The following is an 11,984-nucleotide window of genomic DNA, read 5'->3' as shown; positions in this document are numbered from 1 at the left end:
GGTGGTAATCAGGGGATATGAAGCAGGTGTGTCGGATAACGTAATCAAGGTAAGGGAGCAAAAACAGAGTGAGGGGAGTGAGAAGGCAGGTGCAGCCAGGCAAACCTGACAGAGAATTTGTCCCTCTAGTGAAACCATTGTATTCTGATGAGGAAAAATACTTTGAGTATTTCAGCATGACGCCTGATAAATACAACAACATACTAGCCCGTTAACCCCAGCAGAAGCTGTCATCTTTCTCTTGTTGATTCATGATTCAGTGCTCTATTGGCAACCCTAGAAATTGCCACTCACGTTTCCATGGCCTTAAGATTTTTCAGGAGACAATCAAGAATATAACAATGCTGAAATTGATCTTGCATACAGTAGATTGAAGCTTCTGTGTTCACACACTTACATAGGGCATGTTTGGGCCCTAAAATTAGTGTGTGTGTGTGTGTGTGTGTGTGTCAGTGGAGCATAGTGATAGAGGACAGATTAATAAATACTGCCTGTGCACTGGTTGCACTGGTTGTTTGGCAGTTCAGTGTGAGATGGAGAAGAGATGAGAGCCCTCTGTGAAAAGGATGCATGTGGCCTCTTTAAAAGACAAAAGATCAGAAAGGCACCAGGCCCAGATGGTGTGACCCCCCTCCTGCCTGAAAGTGTACGCTGATCAGCTGGCTCCCATCTTCACACTTATCTTCAGCAGATCACTGGAGATGTGTGTAGTCCCCTCTTGCTTCAAATGCTCCACCATCATCCCAGTCCCCAAAAAAACCTCCATCAGTGGACTGAATGACTACAGACCTGTCGCCCTGACATCTGTAGTTATGAAGTCCTTTGAAAGACTGGTGCCGGCCCACCTGAAGGACACCATAGACCCCCTGCTAGATGCCCTGCAGTTTGCCTACCAGGCAAACAGGTCAGTGGACAATGCAGTGAACATGACACTGCATTACATCCTGCAACACCTCGACTCCCCAGGGAACTATGCATGGTCATGATTCCATTTCCAGTATCATGCTTTTATTCTGACACCACTTCCTGTTACAGTCTCACCTCAGCTACGGACTCTTTACCCTAATCAATGACAACTGTTTGTACCTGTTGACACCCCTTTATAGGCAGCTTCCTCCCACCAGGAAGCTGCCCATGTTCAGACTTTCCAGTGTTTTTCTTGTGCCTGTTATTCCAGCTCTGACCCCGGATTGCCTTGTGATCACAGATTACTGCCTAACCCTTCTGATTCTGTCTATATTCTGTGCATTGACTTATGGACTTTCCTTACTGACCGTTCTTCTTGTGGATACCTTGGATGTGTGAGTTTGCTGGCTCTGACCCTGGACTGGATTATCGACCTGAGAGTGATACATGTCAAATCAGACTCCTGTGTATTTGTTTCTGACCAGTGCTCTGATGAAAGACACAGTGTTCTGCTTTTACTCATCTGGCCTTCTAATTGAGTCCACCCTCAATATTATTGGCAGCTTTACACACTGTCCCTGACAATTATAGGAATACGTGGGTGAAGAAACGGAGAAAGCCCTCAAACCAGGAGCAACACATAAGAAAACAAGTCTGCAGATATGAAGATCTGTTAGAGGAGTGTAACACTTACTTTTTTGACAGGAATTAGAAGAGAAGCTTGATACCACTTTCTTGTCTCTACCTTCAATACACAGTAGGGCTACAGATGCCAGACAGTCAACTTTGTCTGGCAACAAAATAGTCTTGTCCATTTAAACACTGGGTTTTGTGTGGAGTGAATCATTATATGCTTATCTGTGAGCTTTGGCGGTGCTGGAAAGCAGATTTTGTTACATTTGCACAGTTTCCCCCATCTCCAGTCTGTATGCTAAGTTACGTTAAGCTAAGCTAACATAGCTGCAGCTTTATATGTATGTTTCAATGCGTGTGTGGTATTGATCTTCAAAACCCCTCAGTTCCTTCTTTCTTTTTTCCTTATTTCTTTCACCTACACACACACTAAGATCTCCACTTCACTTCCTTCAACACTGTCACCTAGCAACACTCCTCCTGACACTGTGCCAGCTCAATTGGCCCATCTTTTTCCTTCCCCCCATCCACCTGGCTTCTTTGCATCAACAAGGTGCAGCAATGAATCAAAGGAGTCTTAGGTATCAGTGGTATGCAAATGAAATTTTCCACGCCTGGGGTCTGATGGATGAATACCTGAGGCCTCCTCCTACAGGGCCTCTTTTTGCCTGATTTCACATGCCTTCGGCACAGGAGGCATGGGATTATGTAGATTTAAGGCAGAATTTAAAGAGGATGTGTATCAACAGTAGACATGATAGACTACAATATACTTTATTATCCTTGTGGAGAAACGTGCCATTAATGCTCATTACAGGTGACCTACCATAATTACACACCAATCTTTATATCCTTACTTGGGGTTGAGGAATGTATAACTCTATTTACTTTTCACATATTATTGTGATTATTATTATGTATCTAATTTCTCATTTAAGCTGTGCTGTCTAAATCAGGCTCATCTAGGAGAACATGCATTAGCCATAAACCCAAAGGCCAACAGCAGATTCTTGTTAAACATAATTTTCACCTTACTGGAATAAAATACAGTCCTGAAATGAAAAGATCCTTTAATAACAGACCGTGTAAGGAGAATAAAATTAGCACCAGATCTTGAGTCATTTTGTGTTCCTGTGTTCAGATACACAGACCCTGTGTGACACCAAAGTGACATTCATAAAGAGCAAGCGAGCTGCCACTTATAGCTCCTCAATCCCCAAGATTAGCTCAGAGTTACAGACTTTAAGCCGCTGACTTCTCATGCCATATTATTTCCTTTTGACTCTCTCATCATTGAATTAATCTCACAACATGAGGAGGGACAAGGCAGACGTATTTACTTGTCTTCACTTTCAAATAATTCATAGCCAAAGGCAGCTAGTGATATTAGCATTACATTTTAATGTTCATACCATGATGTACAGTGCACCTGTGTCTGGCAGGCTCTTTCACGCCTCTCGGTTAACAGCACCTCTAGGCAAAACTGGCAAACTGTGAGGTTCATGGAGAAGTTACATCCAAGCAGCTGACATTCTTCCCTCTTATCTTTCTCCAGCAGGCATCACAAAGTGGAAAAGCCTAACTTCTTCTGTGAGAGGGTTTTTTGATGTCAAATACTGTGACCTACAGTGAGCTCCCTGGGTAAGAATGATAGTGAACCATGAGGCCATTCAAGGAAAAATAAAGCCCTTTTCCTTCACCCTTAAAGCAATGGTTTTGCTCTTTGGGAATTAGCCTTATTTGCTTTCTAAATGAGCAAACTGATACCACTTTCACATCTGTACCTTAAATGTGAAGCTATAGTCAACAGACAGTTAGCTTATTTAGCATAAATACTCAAAGTAGTGAAAACAGCTAGCTTGGCTCTTTCCAGAGGTAACAAAATCTGCCTATCAGCACTTTTAAAGTTTATTATGTAAAATGCTAGATTGCATTTGTTAAATAATCGGGGGCTTTAAAGGTTCTAGTAAGTGGGTTTTGTTATCACTGGACAAAGCTGGCTGTATCCCCCTATTTGCTGTCTTTATGCTAAGCTAAAATAAGCTAAGTGGCTATTGGCTATAGCTTCATATTTAATGAGCAGTGATTATAATATAGAATACAATATATTATAGTATAGAAACCATGTCTGCAAATATGAATAACCATTTAAGGAAAGATTTTGGGATTTTCACCTTTTCTCTTTCTAGCTAAGTTAGAAGTTTGATATCTGTTCACTGGAGGCTACAACCATTAGAAAGAAACATCTCTGTCTGAGGGAAACAAACCCTGTCTCCTGTAAATCTCACCAGTTATTAAACAAGCAAACCTGTTAATTGATGACGTGGTTGGCAGTGTTATGTTTGGCCAGATCAGGCTAGCTTCCACCCTTACTTCCACTTTTTATTTTAAGCGAGGCTAACCCTCATGTTAACTCTCATTCATTCATTCATCATTCATCTTCTATACCGCTCAGTCCCAAACGGGGTTGCGGGGGTTAACTCTTAGCAAGAAAGCTAATTTCACAAAATGTTGAACAATTTGTTGAATTTGTATGCCACTGTGCTGGTGATAGCCGCATCAGGAGGTGTTATGTTTTCAGGTTGTCCCTCCGTATGATTCTTGTGAGCGTGATACTGTATGTCAGGAATACCTTGAGTGAATTTCTTCAAATTTGGCACAAATGTAGCATCAAATAACAAGAAACGTACTATTTATATTTGGCAAAATATTGATTATGTTAATTAAACAAAGTTCTAAGATTTTGCATTAGATTTATTGTGAGGGAAATATGGATCATTCGATTATTGCTGCATTATCTGTAAAATTTAGCAGAACGGCCTAATATTATAATAAATGTATTATATTATAATTAATGATTATATAATTATCATTCTGACTCAAATGCCTTTTTCTTTGGGAATTAAATGGAAAAGTATCTTTGCAAGCAAATTTGAATATATGAGCTAAGCTAATACTGCTTGTCCAGTTGAGCTCCCACTTCCAACCATTTTGTTCAACAGGCAGAAATTATTGGTATTGATAGAAATTATTACATTTCATTTGCTATAACATAAAAATTTATGTCTACTTTTTTGAAGTCTCTGATGACCATGGTGATTATCATACACCCCAGGGGACATAAAATCAATCAAAGTGAATGCAAGTGCATGAAAAGAAAGCAGTAAACATATTCAATATTTAATCAAGTTTTTATTTTCAGGTGTTCTAATAATTGTGGTTTTGAGGTCAATGATGCAAGAAAAAGCAAATCACTGTTAAGTTGATCTGGTCATAACCCACAGATGTATGGAAACAGGTTACGTCCAAAAAAGGTTCAAAACCACTGCTTTCTTAAAAAAGAAAACATCTCCTGTGTCTGGCACTCTGTATTTTGGCCTGCATCTGATTTCTATAAAGAACTGGGATACAAGCAAAGACCACAAGCTGGGTGCTCTGCCAGAGACAACATCCACCCTGTGACAGTTCTCCTCTTGCAGTGACAAGGTCTTTAGGATTATTCACCTCCTGTTGGTACTAATAGGGTCTTCTGAGCCTCTTTGCATGTTGGCCTGAACTGATATGATTTAAACCTGAAAGAGAGAGAGCTAAATTAAACCTGGGTGATGCAGACCACATATTTTCCTCCTGTAGGGCATTTTCTCCCTCCACTTTCTCACTTTGTCAGTTGAAATCCAAAATATACACTGTTATGATGATACAGAGCCTCAGTCTGATGATGAGTCAGAAATATCAGCTCCAATCAGTAACCACGGAGCCCCTGGTATAAATAAATAACTGTATCAAACTCTCACACCCTGATTTTGCAATAGGGAACAACATGGTCTCAATCCAAAATTGCAATATGAAGCAGTTTGGGTTCTGGGCCTGGGAACAACAGCCTGATGTGAGAAATGTGAGACACTGCATACGATTATGTTGATTAATGATGTGGATGCAACCTCAGCTCAAATTATTTTGGCCTATATGTCTCCTGCCATTGTCTATCCAGCTACCAGATGCCCCCAGACTTTCCCTCCATCCCCAGTCACCTGACCTTCCCCACCCACCTCCTCCCAGTTTTCTCATCTGTTCATCTCTCACTGTTTAAATGTGCCAGTTCCACCTGTTTGCTGTCAGACTGTCTATCATGTTATTCCAGCTGTGCAGTAGCTGTTTGACTGTTCTTCTGTTTGACCTCCTGCATGTTTTTGGGCTTTTCCTGTTTGCTTGGTGTTCCTTCCTGCCTGTTACAAACCACTGCCAGTCTGCTTATTCCACCCCTCATCTAAGCCCTTGCCTGCTATTGCCTGTATGACCTTTTAATGAAGGTGAACTGGTTCAACTGTTCCTCTGTTCCTCTGAGTCGTTTAACTGAGGTCTGTGTTTCTGAGCCATGACAAGCCCTCTCTCTCCATGTCCAGTCACTCTGGAAGAGTAACCTTGTGATAGCTGTGCATGAGTGATTAGGAACCAGCTGCACCTATCACTTTTAATTAAAGTTGTATCCATTGTGTTGACAAACATTACAGAGGGGAAATCCCGCCCCAAGTAGAAAAAAGCACTGTTCTGTGTCCCAGACCTATGACGGCTGTACAATCGATCTCCCAAAAAGGCCCAGACTGTTCTTAGTAAATTATCAGGAAGAGGCAAAATTACACTCTAGTGTGGATCCTTTGAGTTAAACATACCCACAGTACAACACTGGATCTAGTGTGGGAGAGAACATAGAATAGAACACCACCTCTGTGGTCTGGTAGCCACTGTTTTGGACTTTTGGCTGCCAAGAGCTCCTCCGCGGCTTGCTGTTTGAAATGGCTGGTTGCTCAAAAAATGCTCCTTTAATCTGCACTAGGTGGCATGTGGGCCTAATGTCTGGGCTGACTATCAAAAAAGCAGGAAGCAGGAATAACAACAGAAAGGCTGTAGGCAGCAGAGTGTCATGGAAGGTGATAGTATAACTGAGTGACACAATGCCCTGTCCCATTTTCAATGTAGTTATCAGAGTGTGTAAAATCTTAGTTAATGCACCTTTAGATAATGAAGTAGTAACAATGGACAGCATCTTAAAACAACATAAATGATTGTTATCACAGTTCATTTGACATCAGTGGACCCTTGAAAGCAACAGTATGCTTTTAGTATGCTTTTCAGATCACTGAGCAATGCCTGACATTCCCTCCCCTCACACCTTTCAGACCTCAGGAGGGCTACATTCAACAATTTCTTTAACCGACAGCCCAACAAGCACAACCACTTTACAGTATGTAAGAAGTAGGAAGATTAAAATTTTTCTCTCAAGCTCTCTTTTTTCATTCTTCATACAACTACTACTTTCACTTTTCACAAAGTGTGACTCCATGAGTGCCTTTGACAAGCAAGGTGTGCACCATTATCCTGTAACAGCAGGCCTTTCAGCCAGCCTTCTTGTCACCAGTCAGGACAGTTATAGCCTAAACATTTTTCCCTTTAAACACAATTGGATGACAGGTCAACCTCATCATCTTCTCTAGCCCTCCATCTGTGCCTGTGTCCCTTAACACAGCCCTCTCATACATCTGAATGGAGCCGGTATGGCCGATGGTGCAAAATAATGTGGGGTCATCTGCTAACAAAGATGAGCTAGGCTCAACTTTTGCTTTTATCATCTAGCATCTGCAAATGCAGCTACACATTCCAGATAGATTAATGTATGTGAATGCTGCATTTGTGATCATTGTGATGAAAGATAAAATGGATGCTTCTGTGATTACAGGATTACAATTTAAAATTTGGTTAAGTTACAAATTACAGTAACAAGATGTTGCCTTGACATTTGACTGACTTGCTAGAAGTTACCACTAGCTGATGGGTTGATATCACTTTTGCTCTTGGTGCAGAGATGTGAGAGGGGACAAATGATGTATACAAATGTTGTGTGTTTTTAGCCTCAGGTACACAGGGATCTGGACCTCGGAGGCTGCTTCAGTCCAAATGAGAAGTGTATGTTTTAAATTCATGGTTTACATTTAAAAACCTTTGTCAAATTGAAAGATTAAAAAATAATTTTCTGTAAGAGGTGCAATTTTTGCTTTTTCTCAAGAGGAAGCTCACTCTCTTGCTCTGACTGCTTTCTACAGTGCACTTACATGGAAGCACAATTAGACATGCTGGATGAAAGGAAAATAGGATGCAACAGAGCAGCAAATAACAATTTCAGGACGAAATGATTCCAGAAACCCACTGAATATGCTAAACAGTTGTACAATTATAACCAAGAATAATTCTTTTTCACACCACCGTTGTCCATCAGTAATGACTGTAATTCTTCTTATTGTAAGTTTTAAAATAAATCACACATCTAAGACTTATTTTCCATCAGTATTTCTGTTCATGTCTGCCTGCATATCATAAATCATCCACCATGTAAACAGTGAACTGATAAGGGGTTATTTTCATATCACAGCAGTGCCTCTCGTCTGCCTGGATTACATTTCTTTTTCTCTCTGTCTGTGTGACAATGAGGCACTCTGCCTCGTTTATCAGCACTGAACCACCGTGACAGACTGGAGCTGGGCTGCCTCTAAATGGTGGCATTTACTTTCCTAAAGCACAACTGGAAAAGTCATTTCGACTGCAGGGTGAGACATTTTCTGCTTCCCTCCTTTCCAACTGTGAGTGTCTTTCTCTTGCAGCAGAAAATGATAGAATAGGGCAGCAGACTAAGCTTATCTCTGTGGTACGGGTCTTCTGTATTGTCTGTTGTTTAAAATATTTGGGCAAGATTCGGATGGAAGCAGATTCAGGCAGATAGAGCAAAATAGATCTGCTAAGTATTTACTTTTTATTGTTTACTACATACATATCATTTCATTCCAGTCTGCAGTTGTGTAAAGTCAGTAAATGAATGCCTAGGGAACACACAACTACATGTCCACAATGTACACAAACACATTCACACTTTGCAATATTGGGTCATTGCATTACAGTGACATAATCCAGATTACATGTCACTGGAGAGGGGTATTTACCGCACCAACTTAAGTGATTTGGACATTGTCACACTGATGCAGCCCTCATATTGCTTGTCCTTTGAGGGGTACCAAGTGAAAACAGATGAGATGGAATCAGAATTATGGTATTACGTCTTGAGGGCTTTGTGTTTGAGAAGTTCAGTTTTTGATTCCAGACTTCACTATCAGTCACTTGTATATTGGGAACAGGACTGAAGACAAGCAATGCAAATAAACCCTTTACAGCAAAATACAGTATATTTGTGTTCTCAGTTCATTGTCATTCATTTTATAGACCATTCAGTTTATTTGACGGTGAAAGCAGGATTCAGTCCTGTGTTTTGAATATGGGTGGTGGGGAACCCTTATTGATCACATTTGGATTACTAATAGCAACAACTGGGATCCAATGTTGGTTTTATATGTCGTTAGGTAAGGAGTACAGTGTACAAATAGGCCCATAGAGAATGTGAAGTTGATGTCACGCCATGTAGAATCTTGGGTAAATGTGCTGTGTTTGGAGCATCATGCTAATTATCCATCATAGATACTGTGTATATACCGCATATATAAGTTAATCTAAAAAGTACTATCTCATACATCTACATACAGTAGCAGATGCTTCAACTACACCCAGATGTCCACTTTAGTGTTCAGTCTGAGCACAGACAGGGCAGAAATTGATTTATCTGCAGTGGTTGTGTCATCTGCTGACAGCAGCTAGTGTTAGCTAGCAAACGGAGAGCTCAGATCAGTCTACAAAGTCATTTCTCAGTCTGTCACTCTCATTCGTTGGATCCCTAGGTCCGCTGCGAATAAGCTTCAGTCAGCTAAGGTTATCCATCCTAAATTATAACAGTCAGTAGCAACCTTTTAGCCAAACAAAACAAGAATTTAATCATGTTAGTACAGTGCCTCCCTCCAGAAATGGCACCCACATTCAACACAGCATGATGAACCTTCACACTCTATAAGTCCATTTGTCCACATTCACTGATGAAGTAATTAGTCTTTTAGATTCTTTTCTATCTGTCAATCTATATTTCTAACATTAAGAATGAACTTTCTTGCTCATAACTAAACTTATGAAGTAGAATCCACCAATCATTAGCTAGGCCTAGGTCTATAGGCCTCAGGTATTTGTAGTATCCCAACAGTAAATTGTAACTGCTGTTTACTACCTTGACTGGCCTTGCCTTTTTTTTTAAACAGTCATTCATATATTCAATTGAAGCTTCACTCTCAGTCACAACAGCAATGCACTAACTAGATGGCCTGAACCATCTGCATGAAACATCTTGGTTAACCAAAGCTTAATTTTATCAGCAAAAAACAATTCAGTTGACGGTATATGATACTCTGTAGTAGTAGCAAGGTTCAAACTTTGTTAAATTCCCCATCTCTGACTGTACTCTGCCAACACAGGGGTTTGAAACCAAGCTTACTAGTCTGTATCTCTGTCCTGTTTCCATTACATAATGTAAAAACCGTTTCCATAATATGGCACACAAGGGGCTGATATTATTCTTCTCTTGTGTTTGTTCCAGCTGACTAGTCTGTGACAAGCTATAATCAGTGGATCACATCTCCAGCCACCTGTTACCTTAGAGCCACGGGTGGTTTCAGGAAGTGGTAGGAGCCAGATTTATTTATTTATTTTCAGCAGGATTTTTTTTTTTTAAAGCCACCCTCTCTCCCCTCTTTCTCCTTCAATGGCTATAAACCCGATCACACAGAAATGCAAACGCTTACAAATGCGCACTGAGGCATTAATAGTAACACAGGTAAACTCAAAAATGCTGTGTTCTCCGTTGATAGGAGGGTACAGCAATCTGAGGTCCGATCTCCACAAATATGAACTGTCCTTGTAAAAGACATTAATCATATAACTGTTGACTAACTGTAATGCGCACTAGTTTAAAGTGGTTAACGCTACAGAGATCCCCCTCGGCGTCAAAGTCGCTGTCCATGGTATCTATACATTAAAATAACGCTGGGATATGTTAAAGAAAGACACTAAATAATGGACCAAGCCCATATGGGTCTACTCTAACTGCAACCCATCGTGCTAATTACAGTAGCAGGTTACTTACTCTTGGTGATCTTCTGCAACCCAAGCACGTCCTCGGGCGTTATTACAGTATTTCTGCGTAATTCTTCTTCGGTTGTAACCGGTATCCCCATGTCTGATGAGTTGCAGCCTTGCTGCACTTTCATGTCCAACAGAGGAGGGCTGTTCGCTGTGCAACCTGACAGGAACTGGGTCTTTCTGAAGGGCTCGGTGTCGTTACCACCGCAGGAGCCGATCTACTTGGGTCGGAGCCTTTCACTACGCTTGGGCTACTAAACCTAGCAGCAAACAGGCTTTGCGCACACACAAGAACAACTCATTCTCCGCGCCTCCTCCCCCTTCTCGCTCGCTATAAGATAAAAATCAGCTCCCCCTCACTCGAGGCTCATCGGCTCTCTCCCAAGATATTTAATCCCAAATCCGCTGGCTTTAAACCGAGCAGTGGTGCGTGGCTGACAGCCTGCGCGCCTCGTCACAGTGCGTGCACGGCTGGCCTGAAGAGCTGCTACTCATTACCTGATACTTGTTACAGAGATGAGCTGCTACTGTTGGTGCAGTAGAAGCTCGTTGGTAACAGAGATAACCTCTTGAAATCATGTTTTATGTAGGTAGCCTGTTTCCACTGCGATCACCCTGAACGATTGTCTCTCTCTAGAGGTTGCATACACAGTGCTTATAGTATAGGTACATAGCTTCCCAAGTCCTTCAGCTGCAGTGAAATGTTTTCATCTTTGTATCTTCATGATGTGTCCTCTTTAATAATTGTTTTTGGCCACTAGGGGCAGGCAGAACAAACAGTAAGCATATATCCGCTTTTATGTTCACCAAAGATTTTGTCTTTTTGGTATATGACTGCCAGTATAGAAAAGAAAGGCCAAAAACAAATCTTTTTTATAGGAGGGTGATGAACGAACATGCTGTAAGGAGGTTAAAAGAGGACTTTATGGGGCAAGACTGGGAAGCAGTTTACAAAGAGGAAGACTTAGACAAAGCATATGAGCAATTTTAAATATATTCATGAAAGTATATGACAGGAACTGTCCTCATAAGCAGTATAAAAACAAGAGGAATTACAGTGGGAAACCGTGGATGAGTAAGGGATTACAGAATGCATGTAAAAAGAAGAATGTGTTATATAAGGAATTCATAAAGGACAGATCAAAGAAGGCGGAAGAAAAATATAAGTCATATAAGAACAAATTAATTGAGATTTTGAGGAGATGTAAGAAACTATATTACTCTAAAGTATTAGAGGATAATAAAAATAACATGAGAGGTACTTGGAATATATTAAATAAATTGATTAGAAACAGTTCCAGCAAGAGTAACTACCCTCAATATTTTATGGATAATGATACACCGGTCAATAGATTGGAGGATGTAGTAGATAAGTTTAATAGGTT

The 11,984-nt window shown here is 40.7% G+C and overlaps 1 protein-coding gene across 1 annotated transcript in view; it reads right to left on the bottom strand.

Moving 5' to 3' along the window:
• Positions 1-11,317, bottom strand: part of unc119a1 (unc-119 lipid binding chaperone a1) — a 28,267-nt gene extending 16,950 nt beyond the window's left edge. Inside the window, exon 1 of the mRNA XM_020600197.1 lies at positions 10,604-11,317. Coding sequence (XP_020455853.1) covers positions 10,604-10,727 — 124 coding nt within the window. The 5' untranslated portion in view covers positions 10,728-11,317. The remainder of the gene's footprint in view (positions 1-10,603) is intronic.
• Positions 11,318-11,984: the final 667 nt, after the last annotated feature.

The sequence above is a fragment of the Monopterus albus genome, unplaced genomic scaffold, assembly GCF_001952655.1.
Source record: "Monopterus albus unplaced genomic scaffold, M_albus_1.0 scaffold45.1, whole genome shotgun sequence".
Taxonomy (NCBI): Eukaryota; Metazoa; Chordata; class Actinopteri; order Synbranchiformes; family Synbranchidae; genus Monopterus; species Monopterus albus.
Note: the sequence above shows the minus strand (reverse complement) of the source record. Positions and strands in the feature narration are given on the sequence as shown.